This window comes from Atta colombica, unplaced genomic scaffold, assembly GCF_001594045.1.
Source record: "Atta colombica isolate Treedump-2 unplaced genomic scaffold, Acol1.0 scaffold136, whole genome shotgun sequence".
In the NCBI taxonomy this organism is placed as follows: Eukaryota; Metazoa; Arthropoda; class Insecta; order Hymenoptera; family Formicidae; genus Atta; species Atta colombica.
The window spans coordinates 184,855-205,031 of record NW_017259224.1 but is presented as its reverse complement, the minus strand read 5'-3'; the positions used below and the strand labels follow the sequence as shown (position 1 = coordinate 205,031).

General features: G+C 35.6%; 1 protein-coding gene across 2 annotated transcripts in view; it reads right to left on the bottom strand.

The window, feature by feature from the left end:
- The window catches only part of LOC108684608 (neurogenic protein mastermind), a 197,459-nt gene that overhangs the window by 7,952 nt on the left and 169,330 nt on the right, over positions 1-20,177 (bottom strand). For both annotated transcript variants that reach the window (XM_018189019.1, XM_018189020.1), the window contains exon 3: positions 3,538-3,885. In XM_018189019.1, the coding sequence (XP_018044508.1) occupies positions 3,538-3,885 (348 nt within the window). The remainder of the gene's footprint in view (positions 1-3,537; positions 3,886-20,177) is intronic.

Genomic DNA, 20,177 nt, shown 5'->3' with positions numbered 1-20,177 from the left:
ATGTTTTAAATTATTAAAATTTAATAATTATTAAAATTAATATAACAAATTTTAATAATTTAAAACATTGAATTTTTATTTTCTGGAAAATTTTGTTCTCTGAGTTTGTGGTGTCGTTGTTGTAGCAAATGAGCGATATGTAGAAGTATACTGATAAGGGCTATAGTTCAAGGTAAAGCGATTCAAGAATCAGTCGAAAGAATTATGTTTCTTCAATTCATTGAGACCGTTCTATCTGTTATTAATCAATTACATGTGTACATATGCAAAAATGTGTTTTGAAAGAAAGCAATCGATTCGCGCATACTAATATTGGCCGAGCACTCCTCACTCGATAAAATCATTGGGCTAGCTGCGCGTCGTTCTGGATGATGCACCGTTTTATCGCCTTAAGCTTATCCCCGACTGAACAGGATGACTAACCAATTGCATGAAACGTACAATTAGTAACTGGAGCACGAGCATCGTCGTCTTTGGTACCTTAGTATTATCGAGATAACAATCGGGCCGTTGCGGACTGAGTCATTCGCCGATGCGACCACGCAAACTTTACGAGATCTCGAGTAGCTTCGTGTACGCAATTTTGCAATTGCCAGTGTTGCACTTAGATAAAAAAAATTATGTAGATAAGGATAAGATAAATTATACATAAACCTACCTTAGATAAGATAACTTTATTTTAAATTTATCTAGATAAAAAATGGAATTATAAAGTGTTTCATCTATATAATTTTAAGATAATATCACTTTTTAGCAAAACAATTTAGAATATATATTGTAGAAATACACACACACACACACACACACACACACACACACACACACACACACATCTCCATATTTTCATTTATCGTATAAATCTTTATATTTTTTAAAAATTAGATACAATTATTACAAATATTACATTTGACAAACGATTTTTGTATGAAAGAGAAGAATGGGGGGAATGCGGTGTATCTAAGGAAAAGTAGAATATTTACGAAAAATGTTTTAAATGCAATAAGAGAAAGGATAAAATTAAAGCTGAATATCTGGTCTATCATGTATGATAGATTTAATAATATTTTCACCGCGTAATACGTAAAATTATTTCATTTTAGAAAAAGTTTATATGCATCATATTACTCCATCATATTATCCAGCACATTACAGTTTTTATATTAAAAGATTATTAATACCATTTTCTGATTCTGTGTTAAATTTTGTTCATTAGTACGTCATAAAAAAACTCATTTTGAGAGCATAATCCCATAAAGCTTATTATATAAAAAAAAAAACACTGACCTCAAAACATAATTTAAAAATTTTTATTTTCGTCTTATTATTTCCCAAACGTGAACGTGTCTGATGACGAAATATTATGAATATGTAAATAAACTATTATAAATATAAAAAAGTAAGACTTGAAAAATTAAAAATTTAGTTTTCTAATAATATATTAATTATTATACAATCATAAATTGTTTGTTTAAAGAAATAAAATTATATAGATTTGTTTGAGGTGCAACAAAAAAAATATATCGATCTAACTTTAGTCGATAAAAATAAAAAAAATTTGATAAAAATATGGATAAAAATAAAAATCTAATTCTTTAGATTTAGATTTTTAAATATAAAAATATACTTCAATATTGAAAATATATATATTTTTTAAACTAGATGATAACGTTGATACACAAGCTAATGTTCAGAATTATAAATTTGGGACAATATTGATCTAACAATATTAAACATCCGATTCATAAAAAGAGATGTTTAAAAATCCTATATTGGGAAGTGTATACTAAACTCAATATACATTAAGATAATTTGAAAAAGATAAACGAAGTGTTACCTTCATTTATCTAAAATAAAGGTGGAGATAATACATATTCTAGATAATATTTTATTAGTTATATCAATAATAATAAAATAAAACAATTTCTTCACCTAGAAAATTATCTAAATAATTTTATATAAATAACAGCAAACACTGACAATTGCTAAATTGACTTCCTGACGACATTGTTTAATCGCACAATGACCGTTTTGCGCGAGCATCGTGATTCTTGCAATAACCAACAAAGATGAATTAAATCGTGCGATACGAGCGCAACAAAAAATTACTTCATCTAATTTAAATCAGTTTAAAAGTTTAAGACTGACTTCCCTATTATATCAAATCCTGGTTCTTTGATCGAAGAGTTTGATTGAAAGTTTTCACGATGCAGCATTAAAGAGTCGTTAAAAAAAGGTCTTCTATCAAATTCTCTTTAAGGAAAGATAATTCCCAATTTCCTTCTCGTTAAAAAATATTTAAATGAAAGAAAAAAAAATCAAAAAGAATGTATGCTTGCAATTAGAGAAAAAGATATAGTAGTACCAAAATACAGATAAGTGACAACATATACAATGTTATATATTAAATTAATATACATAATTGAATAAAATATTTCGCAATTATTATATACTCGATTATATAAAACAGTTTATTCGTTCTACGTACATTAATTTTACATAATATAAAACAAGTATAGTTGCCTTTACTACCACTATGTTTTCTCCGAGTGTGAAGAGACCGACAAATTACATTGTCGCTTGCTGCGATATTCTTTGCGTGCAGAATAAGCGTGCTAAATTATACGTTTAACGTCGTCAAGAGTTTGTCGCCTTTAAGACCGACAAGGCGACGAAGAATCATCACGAACAAAAGCGTACGTATCGACGACGCTTAATCTCGCGTGAAGTAATCGCTGAGAACGCTAATTTGCCGATCCTGCTTCCCTCGACATCACAGGTTCTCCCACAGGAAACTCTGAGGCGCAAAAACTTTTTCGTCCATTGTTCCCGTCTCGGAGAAAGCCCCCGTGTTCCCCATCGTGCTCGCGCTATTTGTCCTATTTGTGTCGTTTCTTTCAACACGACGGGACAGAAGTTGCAAAAGACCTAGTAGCGGTACCTGTTGCATACGGACGTCACGGGCTCTTTCTCATATCTCTCTCTTTCTCCTTCTCTTCCACTCTCGCCGGATACGAGTTTAATGTCTCGGATAATGTGCCATCGCGCCGCGATCTCGCGATTATCTTACCTGCATAGACGATCGTCACAGCGAAAGCTTTCGTTCCGGAGGACCATATCGGTGTAACAGCTCGGAATCGCGATTCTCGAGCGCGAACGATATCAACCGGGATGTATGAAGGTATGAAAACGCATGGAAGATGCGATAATAATCGCATAAAGATAAACGTTGCACGTGTAATTGTTACTACAACGTAGAACAATTCGATACGAATGAGAATTGAATGTGTAATTTACGTACTTATCATGAAAATAAATTCGTATCTACGATGCATATAAAAATCCGGATGGAGGTCATTTGTATCGATTGTGAAATTGCTCAGACACGTGTCATATGCAGCACACAAACTTGCAGCAATGTTATTGCGATATTGTTGCAATATTGCTAGAATAGTTGGTGCTGTATAGGGAAACGAGAGCTCACGAGTATCTCACAAGGTACACAAATTTATTGGAATGAAGACAATCAGGTTGGCTTACCTGTTGCGCGCGCATCAATTGCTGCTGCTGTTGAAGAAGCTTCGCATGCTGATGCTGATCGACCTGGCCCGGCGGCACCTGCTGCGGATGGCCTCGAGTCCCTGGGCCAGCAGCACCCGGCTGCGGCATTCCGCCGGCGGCTGCGGCCGTCGCCCGCTGCCTTAGGCTCTGCTGAGTGAAATTGATGGTTTGGGACTGCGAGACCGAGCAGTAGGCGTCGGCCTGATTAGCCGATGGCCCAGCCTGATTCTGCGTCTGCTGCTGGTTGAAGTACATGCCCTGCTGCGCCGCGACAGACACGACCGGTTTCAGCTCGCTCGTGACCTGTAAATGTTGCCCCGCCGACACCTGCAACAAAACAAAACCATATTTCGCATTGTAGTTCGTCTACCTCGCAGGGATCATGGGAATCAAGCTCGCGTTAGTGATGCTCAAATAAGAGATTGGACCACCATTCCTGAAGAATCAATTACGTGAATTTTGTTGTGAGATTATTATTCATTTTCGCGTCACAAGCTTTTCATAGAACAGTTGAACTATGGATTATTCAGAAAAGAAACTCGTACAGAATTGAGAGAAGTATAAGCGTCTAGTGCCAAGTAAACATAATAGTAAAATTGGCGTTTAACACGGTGAATTTTTCGCGCGCGATCTTTTTTTACGATGTGCGATGTTGCGGTGCGTATACTTCGGTGGTATAATAACAAGTTGTCTGTTTAAATTGGTTTTAAACACAGGATTCGTCTGTCGAACGGGACATGGCTAATGTTGAAGTTAATCTCTGCTTCTTTAGACGCTTTAACGACACACGTGATTACACAGTGGCTAACTTGCTAATTGCATGCACGCAGGATGCGGTAAAAATGTTATGAAGGCTATAAAACGTTACAGAATTATACACTCATCTGCTCCGTAATCATCTTATTATCAACATTTCTTTTTCTCTTATTTTCTTTTCATTGTACCGCTTATTTTGCTGCCACGCGTGGCTTTCCAAACTTTTAGAGACATTTTGAATTTAAGATCATACACACACGATACACACAAATCTAAGAGCAAAAAACTTAACTTTCCACTAGTCATGTTAAACTTTAAAAGTACAGCCGATATTTTGAATTCTGATAGAAATCTATGTGAAAAAATAAAGTTAACTTCTTGATGATAAAAACGCGTTAAATTTCTTTATCAGTAAGGATTTTTTCAGATTTTTATAAAGTTTGGAATGATATAAAAGTCTATATTAAAGTTCGAAGATCCAGATTGTGGACGGAGAATAACATTGACGGAGGGTTAAGATTAATACTTTGATTGTGTGAATTTTGATAGATAGATTTAAATCTGCAAAAAGTAAATGAAATACAATTCAACCTCTATGATAGTAAAAAGTTATTAAAGTTATCACAAGTATTTTTTCAAATTTTTATACAGTTCGAGATATAAATCTACATCAAAGCTCGAAGACTCAAGTTGCTGACGCAAAGTGCAACATTCCATAATGATTAATAAATGAAGAATTAATGATTAAAGATTCTGGATTTAGGCATTTCAGGTTATTTCCGTTGTTATGCAGGTATTTGCAGTGACGGAAATGCTTTTGACAGCGACAGGATATTATCGCCGGGTAGACCGAAATTTCTGGAAAAGAGGCAGTTGACAACAACAAACGGTGACTATCGTCTCGCTGTCGTCGGGGACGTATCACTGGCGATGATACGAAATAGTCATTGTTCCTCTATATTTCATACGTGTGACGAAAGAGGAATGAAGAGAGAAATGGTCGAAGGATAAGCCACTACTGTATCCCACGGGCGACCCTTCGAGCCTGCAGGCTATCAAACCCTCGTAATCTAGTTGCGACTTTGTATCCCCGATACACATGTACGCATACACGTATCTGAACCCTGTGAGACTTTAAACATCGCCCAATTACGTATCGCGTCGTATACACTCGCTACCGCGTATTTTTATCAAAATTGCACATTCCAGCGTCGATCATTCAGTTTTTCCAGCTTATGAAAAAAAAACACACATTCTTCTTAAACGCAAGTAAAGCGTGTATAAGATGATACGCGTTGAGTACAACTGCGGTACTTAAATATACATGTAGAAATATACAGTAGAACACAGACGATGACAGACACTTATGCAAATGCATAGGTGTGGAGTCGTCTTCTGCGCTGATAACTGCTCAGTTTACTAAAATTGTCGAGATATATATGACATACATACATATATATATATATATAAGTATGTATGTACAAGTATATAAGCAGCATGTAGACGTTGAGCTGCGAAGAGCCGCACACAAGACCGTCTACCGATACGCCAAGATAATTATACACACAGTCAAGGATTGGTATTTAGTACAACCGGCGTAATTTCGCTGTACGTACTATATACATATGTACATATACGTGTATATACTGTACGCATACATATCGTAGATGCTATGTACAGCTACAGTTACACGTATGAGGGAATTATCACGTCTATCCGCTGGATGCGTATCCGTGTACACGTGTATTTCGCACGATAAGCAGCCATAATATATATAGACACAATGTACAATATATCAGAGTACCCATCAAGCCCTTTCTCGAAGATGTGATTGGAGTATTTATTATAACAATCAAAATATTTAACACAAATAAGCGAATAAGTGGAGACTTTATTCGATCAAATAAGATACATGGATATCTACCTCATTCTATTTCAAGCTGAAACATGACGATTCAAATGAGTGATGTCCAATGTCTATTTTCTCTCATGTCTATTTTCACAATATACGATTTACCTAAAGAGTAAAAGTCATAATAAAATTCATTCATGAATTTCCTTAGACTAATCTTTAGATAAACCATGTACTGGTAACTGATGATAACAGGTCTTACGTGAAGATTTCTATGGATTGAAACATGTCTGCGATAACATGATAATGTCGAGACATCGCGTATCCCGATAGAGCGTATCCCGGAGATACGTGAGCCGGTAGGAGAAACCTACTTGGCCATCGGTCGCGCATAATTAGCCTAAATCATGGGTAGCGCCTCGCCAAGGGGATGGTAGCTCCTGGATGCGACATCCGCATAGCACGTGTCACTATGACCGCGACACCTCGCCAAGAGCTCGGAGAGAGACAGTTTAGCAGGTTCTCCTGTGTTTCCGTGGGTGTCGTGAAGTAAGGTGGGGTACACGAGGCGCCTCGCCGAGCATACTAATGAACGTTGACACGCGGGGCGCGTGACGCTCTTTCCTGACACTTGGGAGTTAAAGACTTTTACTCTAATAAAACCATCGTCCGTGCGCGTTTTATCGATCGAAACCGTCGCACGATTGGAACTCCCTTTACTTCCCTCTCCGCTTCGAGCTCGAGCTTCGACAGGGAGGAAGTCTCGCGAAGTAAAGAATGACTTCCTTTTCGATTTGTATTCGAGCGTGTATTTCGTTTGAAATCCTTCCGGTGTCGGGGGTTCGTACTAGTGAAAGCACGAAGAAATAAAATCGAAGATACCGATATTATACAGCACAAAATGATCCACTTTTAATGGAACAGATGAGACAAACCGTTTTGAAAAATTAATATTACATTGGGACTCTTGGAATCCCAACACTGCAGGCTCCTGCAATTAAGCCTAGTTAATGATATGATCGTCATTAATGAGTAATTCACAAAAGCCAATAAACCGAAGGAGCCCCCTATAAACTAGAATACCTAGATTCGATCGATTTATTACGCTCAAACATATCATTTCTATATAATATATACGGGAGATATATAAATATTTAATTGTAATTTGTATCCTGAACATATTTATAGCTTTTTCGTTCGATTGGATCAATTTCTATTCTTTTTTTTTTTATGTAAGATATTTTTATGTTTAACTTCTCTACTAATTTTCTGATTGTTTAACACGAGTTTTGCTTCAATATCTTCAAAAAGGTCGCCAATATTTTAAAAATCGATTTAAATTCTTGACTCTATCAAATTCATATCTCTGAGAATAAACAAGAGACTCTGCTAAGAGTCTACTAGATTTATTAATTATTCGATAAATTTTTTATCACATACATTACATATTCTCTCTCTTTTCCAATAATATCAAATCTAACTTTAATCCATTATATTTTCAATTACTTTTTTGTTATATCTTCTTACTACATATCGTATCTTCAATCAATGTTATTAATCGATTAGTTGTTACGGTCACTGAACTGATTTACGTTGCGTTAAAAAATATTATTAGAGCGTCTCCAAGTTTCATTTTATCCGTGTTATTCATCGAAAATTAAATAAAGATAAAATGATACTCGGAGGATAATGTTTTTGAACGCGTCTTTAAGGGGATGCTGGAACGACGGTTGAACTTAATTGATGATAATACTTTTTAACTCCAAATTCAGTTTCTTATATTACCATTCTATCTCACTCAAACGCGTACATCTATCCTTATCTAACATAATGCAATACCATCTCTTGCAGGATCCAGTACCTACTGCTAGCTATAATTACTGCTGTTTTCCGATTTCACTCGTAGCATACAAATGAAATTTTCAGATTCTCCTTTCTCTTATATACTAAAGCTCTTACTTCATTTCTACAAGCATAATGTTGTTTTTTCATGTCATCTCTATAAATGCAATATCAAATTAAACGAATAATTAGATAATTTCGCAGGATGTGCTACTCCTGTCTACGCATTTTTATGAAGCTTTATTAATACCCTATTAACTTCCTCACATCTCGGACTTCTGACAGGGCGTGTGATTGTTCTTCCTGTCTACTTGCTTCTCTCATCTCTTGTCTCAGTTGTCACGCGATGCTAAGGAAGACTATACGTTTATCTCATGAACTGATTACATCTGTAATTAAATATCCTCTCATATAGAATGAAAGAAGTGTACTATTTCATCATCCAACGTTTGATGATTTTATTTGAAATCAGACGAAATTTGACTTTTATTAGACACTGAGAATAATATTATATCATTATAAGAATAGTATACATCCTAGAACACGCAAGTAAAAGATGATTTGACAGATTTGCTGTATATTTTACTGATGATAAGAAGGTACAAAAGTTCTATATTATTAATTAATAATTAGTAGTTTTACAAAAAAAAAAGAGTATCCACATGAAACTTTGTTTTGTTGGTAAATACTAAGATATATAAATTTAATAAAATAACGAAGCTTCGAAAATGTAGACATTATGCCTTACTCTTGATGGTAAAAAGATAAATGAAAGTGTGATTGTACCTGCGACATTTGAAATGAACAGTTTTTTTTCGCAATAATTTGCACTTGAATTATGTTTTATTTTAACACAAACTATTTAAATTCTTCTTTTTAATTTTTTTGTTGTTATTGACAAAAATCTTAACAATTACTGATATATTGTTGATGCTTCAGTGGAAATATCGAGACATTTATAAGGATACGTTCAAGAAGAAAATTTTCTCCTGCGAGACGTTGCATAGATGGAAGCGCACTTTTAATGCGACTTGAAGACCGTCATTAGCATACTGCACAGAGCCAATGCACTGTCACAACAGTCGTCGATATCATTCGAGGATAGCGGCGACGGATGTACGTGCTCGCGTAATGTTAAGTCGTCGTGGCGTACGCATGACTAAGGAATCGCATTGTGACTAATATTACGATGCTGTAATCGCTAATCATAGTGCATACGTCTAAGATATTCACTCGCGGCCGCGACAAAATGTGCACGCAGAGAAATCACCGAGACCATTTCGTAAATTTGATCTGGAATGCAATATTATGCAGATATTATCTATCTCGAATACAATGGAGTACGATCGCATACGATTATACAATTCTTTTTCAGATTATACCATTGAACAAGAAAAATTATTTTTTTTTAGTTAATTTATAAAATACAAAATAAGTTATACTATCATCGTATCTCCAATCATCATAGAAGGGAATAAAAAAGGGATAAAAATACGAAAAGACGAATATACATGTTGTTAACGCCTTGGAGAATCACTGATAGGTTTTACCAGGTGCAACGCATCGAAGTTCGCGAATACTGTGTTGCGACGACGGCAGTACCGCGGGAATGGCATTCTAACGAGTGACCTTGAGATGGACACTTCACGGGACGGAGAGGTTTGAACCTCTTGCGATGAAAGGGCAGAGGCGTGTATATCGCGCACGATGTACGTGGCTTATCCCACGGATTACGACGACCGCTGTTCGTGGAACGGTACGCAATTGCGAGAGGAGTACGCAATTGTGCACCGGCAACGGGATGAGAGAAGGAGGCGATGAACAAACGGTAGAGGAAAGGCAGGAGAGGTGAAGAGAAAGAAGGAGAGAGAGAGAGAGAGAGAGAGAGAGAGAGAGAGAGAAAACAGGAGAGAAAAGGAGAATGGCTCGGGAGTCGCACGAGTCTCTGCGGCCGGTGACCTCTCTGGTCTCTCTCTTCCTCACCTCCATCGTCTAGTGTTTCCCGTACACATGTAATGTGTGCTAAACGCCACCCGCGCCACCATCACTAATACCACCATCACCACCGTCATCGCCATCGCTGCCGATGACAACGCCGACGTTTCCATCATCTCCCAGTGCGAGCGACGACCCATCTCCAGTCTACCCGCTGCCACCCCCGAGCGTCGCCTCATCACTTCAAGCTTGGTGACGCGCAGATCATCACCCTATACGCATCAATCGCCGACTACCGAAGGCTCGCGGTGCAGTTGACCGGTCCGACCTATGCGAGCGGAAGGGGATGCGCGCGACCAAGAGATAGGTTGTAACCCCTTCGTTTTACGCTCGGTCTACCGAGAACACAGGAATTAGCTCGCGATGCGTCTGCGCTGAGAATTAGGCAAATTGCAACGCGAATAAAAATACATGCATGCCTCGATCAAGAGCACTTGAGAGCTCAAAATACTCTGCTTATTACTTCCGAAATAAAAAAGAATTACACGGTCAAGTATTTATAGAGAAAAACAATGATAGCAATCATAAAAGATATAATAACAATTATGTACATTAATGTTACACATATAAAACTTGTGTAGTTGCAACGTTTGTAATAGTTGCTACCACAATGTTTTTTCTCTGAGTGTCATAGAAAAAAAGTTCTCATTATAACTCAAACTCGTGAAAATTACAATCTGACTGAAATAGTCGACTAGTGGAATGATCGTAGATATATCACGGTGCAATGGCGTACGAATGCTTTTAAATCTCAAAAATATCGATTTTCCGCAAATAACGTCGCAGGAACACTTTCAAAACATTCCTTTTTCCCCCCAAACATTGGAGTCCAATTCTCCAGAATCAATTACTTTTGCAATCGTCTATTGCCACGCTAGTTACACACTGACGTTCGCGATACTCTCGCGATGATTATCCACCTTGATTATCTTCAAAGTTTCATGCAACACATCAAAAGTTCTCGGGAAGGTTCCAATTGTTCCAATCATTCTGGTGCAGTATTTTTCCCACTACCTCGAAATCGAGAAGTTTCGCGGCGATGCAACCGAGATCAACTTCTCATTGAACGAAGCGACTATTGAATGCACTTGCTTTCGTTGAAAAACAATGATAAGGCAGATTTCGAAGGTGCTGAATGCGCCAATTACATTTATTTGTCTCTATAATATCTGTTCCCTCCACTTTAAAAAATATCACTGTGGATTTAAAACCATGCAGTATACAGCTACATTAACAATAAGATACTTAAATTTAGATGTTAAAAATTTATTTGTGATAAATATATTTATTTTTCACTGAAATAAATCTTTATTTAAGTATGGCGAAATAAAATTTTATTTCTATAGCAAATAAGCCACATTTGCCTTATTTTTTGCAATTAATGAAATATATTTCATAGAAGTATATATTTCAATTACAATTTTTTTTCATAACTGAATGAATATCGAAGAAAACGTCGCAATATTTGCTTCATAAAATTTAACTTTTTTCTCTCAGTGTTGATATTAACACCACATAAGTTAATATTAACATCATGTAGTGTTAAATGATATTTTTTGGAATGCTTTTTTCGAAAGATTTTCAATTTTTGTCATAATCTTTGCTCTCTTCTTTCAAGCAAACCCTTTCTTTATGGTTCAATTCAAATTCACGTAGTTCAACCGATTCGCCTTTCGGAATTTTCTGGCCTCCGCAATGGAGAAGTCAGTAGTACAACCACCACAATCATCAGACATAACTTCCCTTTTGACAGTATATTTCACTGAAATTGCTTTAGGGAAGTCTTATCATTGATCGACTTCGTAACTATGGAACTCTTAAATTACCAGGATTGTAATGTCGCGAACAAAACATATAAAGCATTACATAATGAAATATACTAAATGAAATATACTATTAAAAATGTCACGAAGAATAATTACGTTAGATGAAATCGTAATTAACAAGCTTCTTATCAGTAAATTCAAAAAATATAAAACGAAATAAACGAAGGTAACTGCCCCGATGTCGCCAAGTTAATTCTGAAACGGAGCCCAGATCGATAATAAGGCGCTTCGTGGGTATTTCAGCCACCTGGACTCTAAAAACTGAATACTCTCTAGGTTTCCGACAGCGTATGGTGTGAGGGTGCGATGGTCACGTGATTGCTACGGTGACGAGTCCGTATAAAGCGAGGAGGGTTGGAAGACAGAATTTTACGTGAAAAATTTGAAAACCGCACGCGACCACCACCATCACCATCACCACCACCACCATCGTCACCACTACCACAATCGTCACCATCACCAGTCATGTCTCCTCTGCTCACGCCATAATTCTACCGCTTCTTTCTTTCTTTCACCGACGCTTCTTAGATTCTATTTGTCTCTTTCGTTCTTCCGAACCTTCTGTTCGCAGTTTTCCTTTCGATCCTCGGTCTTCCCCGCCGACCTTATCGCTCTAGTAACGACCTTTCTTCCTTTTTCTCACCGACGTTCGAAGCATCGGATTGCTTGATTCTAGGTAAGTACCGCCGGAAAAGTACTGTCATAGGCGTACTCATCGAAAAATAAATTGTAATTCATATCTTATCAGTAACACAATATAATATTCTATTTTTATATTACTTTATATTTAAGAAAATTAATTTACCAAAGAAACTGATATTTTTTTCTTATATAATATTTTTTTCTTATAAATATGAAAATTATGGAATCAATGGCAAAAAAATTTTAATCTACAATAACATGGAACTTTACGCTAGTTTTTTTGCGGCATATTTTTTGCGCGCAAACTTGATATTTTTACAAAACTAGGGTACATGTACTAGTTTACATACGCATGACGATTGCGTTTATTATTGTAGTAACTTTGATTGCTATTACACAATCAGGAGGAAACTGCGGGTTTACATCGAATAATATTTATTAAATAACAATATTTTGCTTCCGGCAATAATGTAGCTTTTTTTTTCGTGCAGTTTTTGTTATCAAACGCTGAAAAAATTCGATCTCGCAATTTTTGACCTTTCGGTGCGACGCCTATGATTCACCGTGATCGTTCTACGTTCTATGTATCGAGAGAGAAAGAATGCAGTAAAGGAACTGTAGGAAACGCACGAATTCAGGAGGAATTCACGCATGCAGGCATCGTTCCGCAGAAATGCACACGCAGCGGCCAGCTAATTGCACGCACACTGCGAGTCGTGCAGTTTCATTGAAAAAGAAATCACGAAGAAGACTTATAGCAAAGTTTATTAAAGTGTTTTAAAATAAAATTCTGTTCTGATATACGAAGATAATATACAGTCGAAAATGAACATTTCACATTATCAGACTTCCCAAGTGATCCATTCAAACTTTTGTGTTAATTTAACACACTATATGAATAATCAGAAAATAATACAAATATTAAAAAATTAACACAAAAATGTGATACTGATACAATTTATAAGCAAACTGTGCAAGCATATCATTTCAATAAAGTTAACATTTATGATATATTAAATTAATATGTATTTTATTTGTTTATCTTAAAATTTTAAAATATATTATTTTTATGTTATTTGTTCACTAACTCATTGTCATCGTAATTGTGTCACTTTGACACTATATATGAAATGTTGAATATCAATTTAACAAAATATTCACATAACATAATCAGATTATGTTACATTGATACTCGGATATGTTAAAAATTCAGCACAAAATTTTAACAAGGGTTTGAGTGAATCAATTTTAATATAAATATGAAATATTTTTTTACTGTGTAAGGAGCTTCGCTAATTGTTTAACGATTGTTTAACAATTAATGTAATCGTAATGGTTACTGATTATAGTACATACACAAATGTGAGCTCCACAAATTAATAAAAGTACAGGACTCTCAGTAATAATAATAACTAATAGAGAATTTAAAGAGCGAAAGTCAAGATATAAAAGCATTTTTAAAAAATTAACGAATATTTATTACTGCATAATTGTATAAAATTAAAAAGTTCGATGTGGATCTTGATGTATGTATCGCATTATGGATAAATATGTTTGTCAGAAAATAATAAAAGACGTCGTAGTCAAATAAATAATTTAGCAAATTAAAAAGAATCGTCAGTCTGGAATGTGTGTGGCCACACCGGTAGATAAAATACGACAACTCTCGATGTCTTTTATTTTCTGACAAACATACTTATCCATAATGCGATATATACATCAAGATCACATTAAATCTCTACCTGTGTTCTCCATACGGTCGAGCAGCCGTTTGTGAGCAATTTTTGTTCGCCCTGGAAATTATTCATGTGAAATTTCAAACATTCTTCGGCAAAATTAACGGATACTGACTTTACTGCATTATATATTATAACTATTGTACATCTGAGGAAGATTCAATCCTGTAGCCAAAACATGTTATGTGTTCGCATATCATTAGTTATTCATAAGAATACATGTATACAACAAATTTTTAGTTTTGTACAATTATAAGTAAATAATAAGTAAAATATTCGTTAATTTTTTAAAAAAGCTTTTATATCTTGACTCTCATTCGCTTTCCCTTTAAATTCTCTATTTGTAAGTTCTATATTACATAAAAAAAAACATCGCTTATTACAACAATGAAATACAACTCGAAAAGCAAAGTTTTCCAGAAAATAATTTTTGAAGTTTTGAATCATTAAAATTTTGTAATATTAATTTTGAAATGCAAGTTCGAGATAATGACTGATTTTAGAAATAAAAGTATATTCTTTTTTTTCTCTAAGTTTCTTTTTTTGCAAACAACTAAGAAATGAAAAATTTTTTATTATGTCGTAGTTGTAGCAAATGAGCGACATAAAGTTATTTTCATTGAAAATAGTAATAAAAGGTTAAACAATTTATCAAAAAATAGAAACAGATATGTGTATGATTCTAGCGAAAGTGAATTCTAAGATCGCAACAGCAACTGTTGAAAGGGACAACAGAAGAATACCGAGAGTATAAGAGAAAACACCAAGGGAGACAGAAAATTTTTACTTTCTGGAAAGACTTAAAATCTCGGCGCTTCTTGTATTGCTCTCTTGATTTTTTTACAGACTCGAGTCATGTACGATTACCGAGACAAAGATTGTGAGCGACTCATCACCGAGTCAACTAGTCGCCGAATGTCAGTCGTAATTGAAACGGAAGGTAATTAAGCCAAGCGAGCGAGCGAGCATTGGCTTAATTACCTTCCGTTTCATATCGTGACAATTAGAGTATTCATAACTTACTGAAGAATGCGTGAAAAACTGCGGCGAAATTTCTCGTAGATTTATTTCACGACAAAACTGGAATCACAGAGAAGATATCTGGCCAAGAGAATTGTTCTTATTGTTAATTTCTGAAAAAACAATATGACACTATAACCAGAAAAGAGGAAAAAACAAATTAAAATACTCAATATAGAGTCAATCACAAAACTTACTGCAAGATGTTGTAACAAAATATCTATTAATGAAATAATATCTATTAATTGAGTAACGAAGATCTAATTTGAAAAGCCCATATTGTTAGATATCAAAAGAGCAATAATAAGCAATAATTCCTTAAGTTATAACATTTTGTTATCTTCAACTCATGTGTATTAAAATATCAGCCTATTTCTGTCGCTAATAGTTTCAAAATAAACAACGTCCACATAAACATATACACTTAATAAATAATAAAAAATAATAAACTAAATTTTTGAGTCAAATTTAATATATTGTATTTTCTTGAATTGAACTTTTTAATTCCATTATTATTATTTTAATTAAATTAACGATATAAAAAAATGGCAATTAGTAGAAATTATTAAAAAACAAAAAATTAAGTTATTAATAATTTGAAATTTTAAATTTAACAGTGTATAGAGAGAGAGGACAGATTACTTCAGCAGGATTATCCTTGAAGGACATCGATACAGATGGGATTTTCGAATGTGGCAACGACGAATCGGAGCCATCTAAGTTAACGCACTCGCTTAATGACTCGTAGGAAGGGTGGACAAGAAAGTAGCGAAGCAGAGAGGTCGGGTTACGCCGTGAAAGGGAAACGCTTGAATACGGTTTAAGCGGGGCGTGCAGCCAACAACACGCAGGCGGGGGTCGACAGGCGTTGATATTCCCGTGTAGAAGAGCCTGGGTGTGTTTTGCTGTGCTGTGCTCTAGATGTGTGCGTGTGTTTTGTGTCTGTGTGTCGGCGCACGGGACTTCTGCTGATCGATATTACCGTGGTGCACGCCTGTCGCGTATATATACATATTCTCTTTACCTTCCAAAATTATTAAATCGGAGTCCTACGACATTTTCAAGATTTTTAAAAATAAAAGTGCATTGCTGTTTTTGAAAGTGAAGTATGCTGTATTTTACTTTCCCTCCTTAGTTTACGTACGTCGTCACGTACAAAATGTCGATGAATAATTTTAACGTAATATATTTTTATAATAATAATTAAACAAATTTCTAATGTTTGTATTTTCATATAAAATATATTTTTATATAAAAATGAAAGTATCTGTAAATTACATAATTTGTCAATTACATAAAGTTGTGATTTCAATTTTCGTGTACATTCCTACTGCTTCTTTTACTGTAATAATATTGTATTTTCTTAGTAGTCTTTACTGTATTTTCCGTTAAAATGTTATTGAGAAATTATTCTTAGAATTAATAAGTTTTTTTAGTCCATCGTGTACCACTAATTCAAAAAGCTTGCAGTTGATAATTTGCACTGTAAATAAATCATTCGCATCATTCGCACCGACTGACAATCCGCACTTTCGCACATATACATAGCTCCAAGGAGATTGCGCCGAATTACAATCGTTCAACAAATTTGTGCGCGTCGACATGCCGCCGGCGTCCGTCGCGTCGCGAAACCGAAGCGTGGAATTGCGATCGCGTTTGTTGCACGCGCGACGACGACGACGAAAGGGATTAATTTTCATTAGCTCGCGCTTTACTGTGCGCGTGCATACGTTTATCGAGCAATGAACATCTCGATCAGATCTGAAATCGCTTAATATCCGTTGTAACAGCTATTAGCTAATAAGGTTCAATTTATGTCTTCCTTCGTCGGATTATGTAAAACACTGAGTGCATAATAAATTGAGCATTTACGAGACATCGAGATCGCGTATGTATTATATTTGATTTCTTTAAAGTACAGAATCATTAATTATAAATTGATTGCCATCGTATCAGGATTAAATCGACGTAGCAATCAGTTTTTCTTCGATAATCGCGGATGAGGTACAAAGTAGGTCTAATAGATAGAAATGCAAACTTTGAGGTCGATAATTGAAGCGGCAATGATGAGCGGCATCAACCCACTCGTCCCAGATGGATCCGCAGATCTCTCGTCGTCAAGCATAGTTTAATCGGTGGAGCTTCGAAACGATATTAACCGATGAAATCGAATCCCGTGTGTACTTAACCGGAACGGATACGCTGATGAAAGATGTCGACGTCTCTTACAAATGAAAACGCAATCGAACATTAGTGAAAAATCCAGAGAACAAGAGCCAGTAGAGAGAATCTACGCACGATTGATTTCTCGACAGGAAAAGAACAGGCGTTTGAATATGTATGATGATACCATAAAATTCTCTGGTAAGTTCTATAACTTTTATAATAAACGTTTGTTTTTTTTTTATTTCTGCACTAGACTGCACTAGAACTCTCTTTCTCGTTTTCGCCAAATGTTAAATCTATCTCACTTTAAGTTCCAAAAATGTAGTTCAGCCATAAAAAATAGACCCTAAAATTCTATAACATATAAATTCCTATATTAAAATTCATGAATAATTCTATAAAAGTTATTAATTTCATTACTCGGAAATATATTATGAGCATACTGCTTTTTTTCTGTCGTTACAATTACTTTTCGACAAAAAATTTTTCACAAATACTGTATTATTTTTAAGATGTATTTAGGAAATGTTAACTGTGACGCTGAACACTATTCTCCCGATAAATACATTGAAGTTCGCCATAGTGGAAAATGGGCTTTTTCCCCATCGTACGCGATATCATCAATTACAATACTTTAAAGCTGCAATTCTCGGACAGTATTCCTTGGCTATCTCGGTGATAATGTTCGTTGTTATCGAAGGACCGATCGATATGGTTACGAAGACCGCTCTGTCTAATAGCGGAAACTACAAGGGAGAGCGGACAAGCGAATAGAAAGAAAAGAGAGTCAAAACGGTTCGAGAAGAATTTAGCGGTGGTTTGTAGAGCAGAGAGGCTGTCCTTTGAAAAATTCTTCGCAGAGGTGGATCAGAGGGAAAAACCTGACCGAGGTAGGATAAAGAGATGCGAGAAAAGTACTACGACTAATAGAAATAAGTAAATGAGGATGAGGAATAGGAGAGTTTGGACCGATGTAAAGCGAGAGAAAGACGAAACTCCTAGTGCACGCGAGAAAGAGAGAGAGAGAGAGAGAGAGAGTGTGAAGAGTAGCTGCTGCTGGCTGTGGCTCCCCGATATCGATTTCCGATAGGCGGCATTTAGTGCTCTGTATATTCTGTCTGGTCCCCATACGTGTCTGATACGAGGACGTATACGTATCCGTGATGGGCACGACACCGTGATACGCGGCAGGCACTGGAGAACCAGGGGAAAGGAGAGAAGGAGAAGGAGAGAGAGAGAGGGAAGGGAGCGAGGGAGGATAGGAAGGAGAGGCGAGAGGCCGCGGGCGCTGCAAATTGCAGTCAAGCGGCATACAAGGTGACGCAAAGGGAACGGCCGATGCGTTCCCGATGAACCTCGGAGGCGAATGACCCTTTCGCGTAGCAATTAGAGAGACCCCGAAGAGAGATTGAAGACCAGTATTAGTAGTGATGATGAAGACGCGATAGTGGTGCATGGCGTATAAAAAACGAATTCGAATAAAATAATTTTTGCTCGGCTATTTTGATATTAAACAATAAATAAAGCTAAAATTAAAAATTTGAAATTAAATAAATGATGAAAAATCTTTTGTAAATTCGTTTCACCATCGATCACTTAAATGTAAAGCACACTCAAATTTTTGAACTTAATACGTAAAATAAAAGAGAGTTAGAATATAAGTATTATAAACAAGCAATAGATATTTAAGATCAAGATATTTTTTTAGAATTCTCGAATTCATGCTTCATGATTGATTTCATTCGCCGAAATATTTAGACCAATAATCGATAAGCGGAAACTACCAGTCATTTTCGAGATATTGCCGTTCAATAAAATAATACTCAATGGGATTTATCGGTTATATAAAAAAGTGAAACGAAAATGTAAGACGGTAAAGACCACCGGCAATTGCAATTAAACATCGTAATGGAATCTCATCGCTTCCGTGCTTTTATGAAGCGCAACATGTTATTATTCGAGTGCACTAATGGTGTCCAACATTGATTTTTATAAATAATACGCGATGGACACGAACATTTAAGTTTTAATCGAGCATTCTAATTTTATTGTTACTTTGAACCGGTCATAATATCGGCACAATGTGTGTAATTATTTCCTAATTAAAATTCGAAGTCAAAATTCAAATTAAAAAGATATTCTCATTATCTATATCATGTTATATATTCATGATTGTGTCCTCAATTTTTTGCAATATTTTGCAAGTTGCAATATTTTTTAATCAAAACGCAAACAATTTCTCAACGAGAAATCATTTAGATTTTGTAATATTTCAAAATGCAGTAATAAATATTCTTACGCTAATTAACACCCAACTGTCGATTTCTGGGAAAGAAGTGCCAAAAAAATCTTGAAAGGAATATTTTCAACTGCGTTTCAATTTTATAAATATACAAGTACAAACACGTGACGAAAATAAAATTTTAATTACAGTATTTTATAAACATATTATTCAACAACCATACTTTAATATCGCGTTAAGTATTATTTTTACGTATTTTCCCTGATTTTTCTCGATGCTTCCTGACTTTTCCGGATTTTCTACAATTCGTAGCAATCTCGGTTTCTTAATCAGCGAGGACAAATGTTCGATCTTCGATCGTATGCCACAGAGATAGTGGGATGGTAGGACACGGTTCGATTTACACAGAAGGGATTTGCCTTGTCGCGGATTGAAAGATGCTCTCACCACAGCTAGTCGTGCAGCCGGTGTAATTAGTTCGCACAATAGCGAAGGTGCCAGTAAACTCCTCATTAATCAAAAACCTTCGCTTCCAAGAGAAG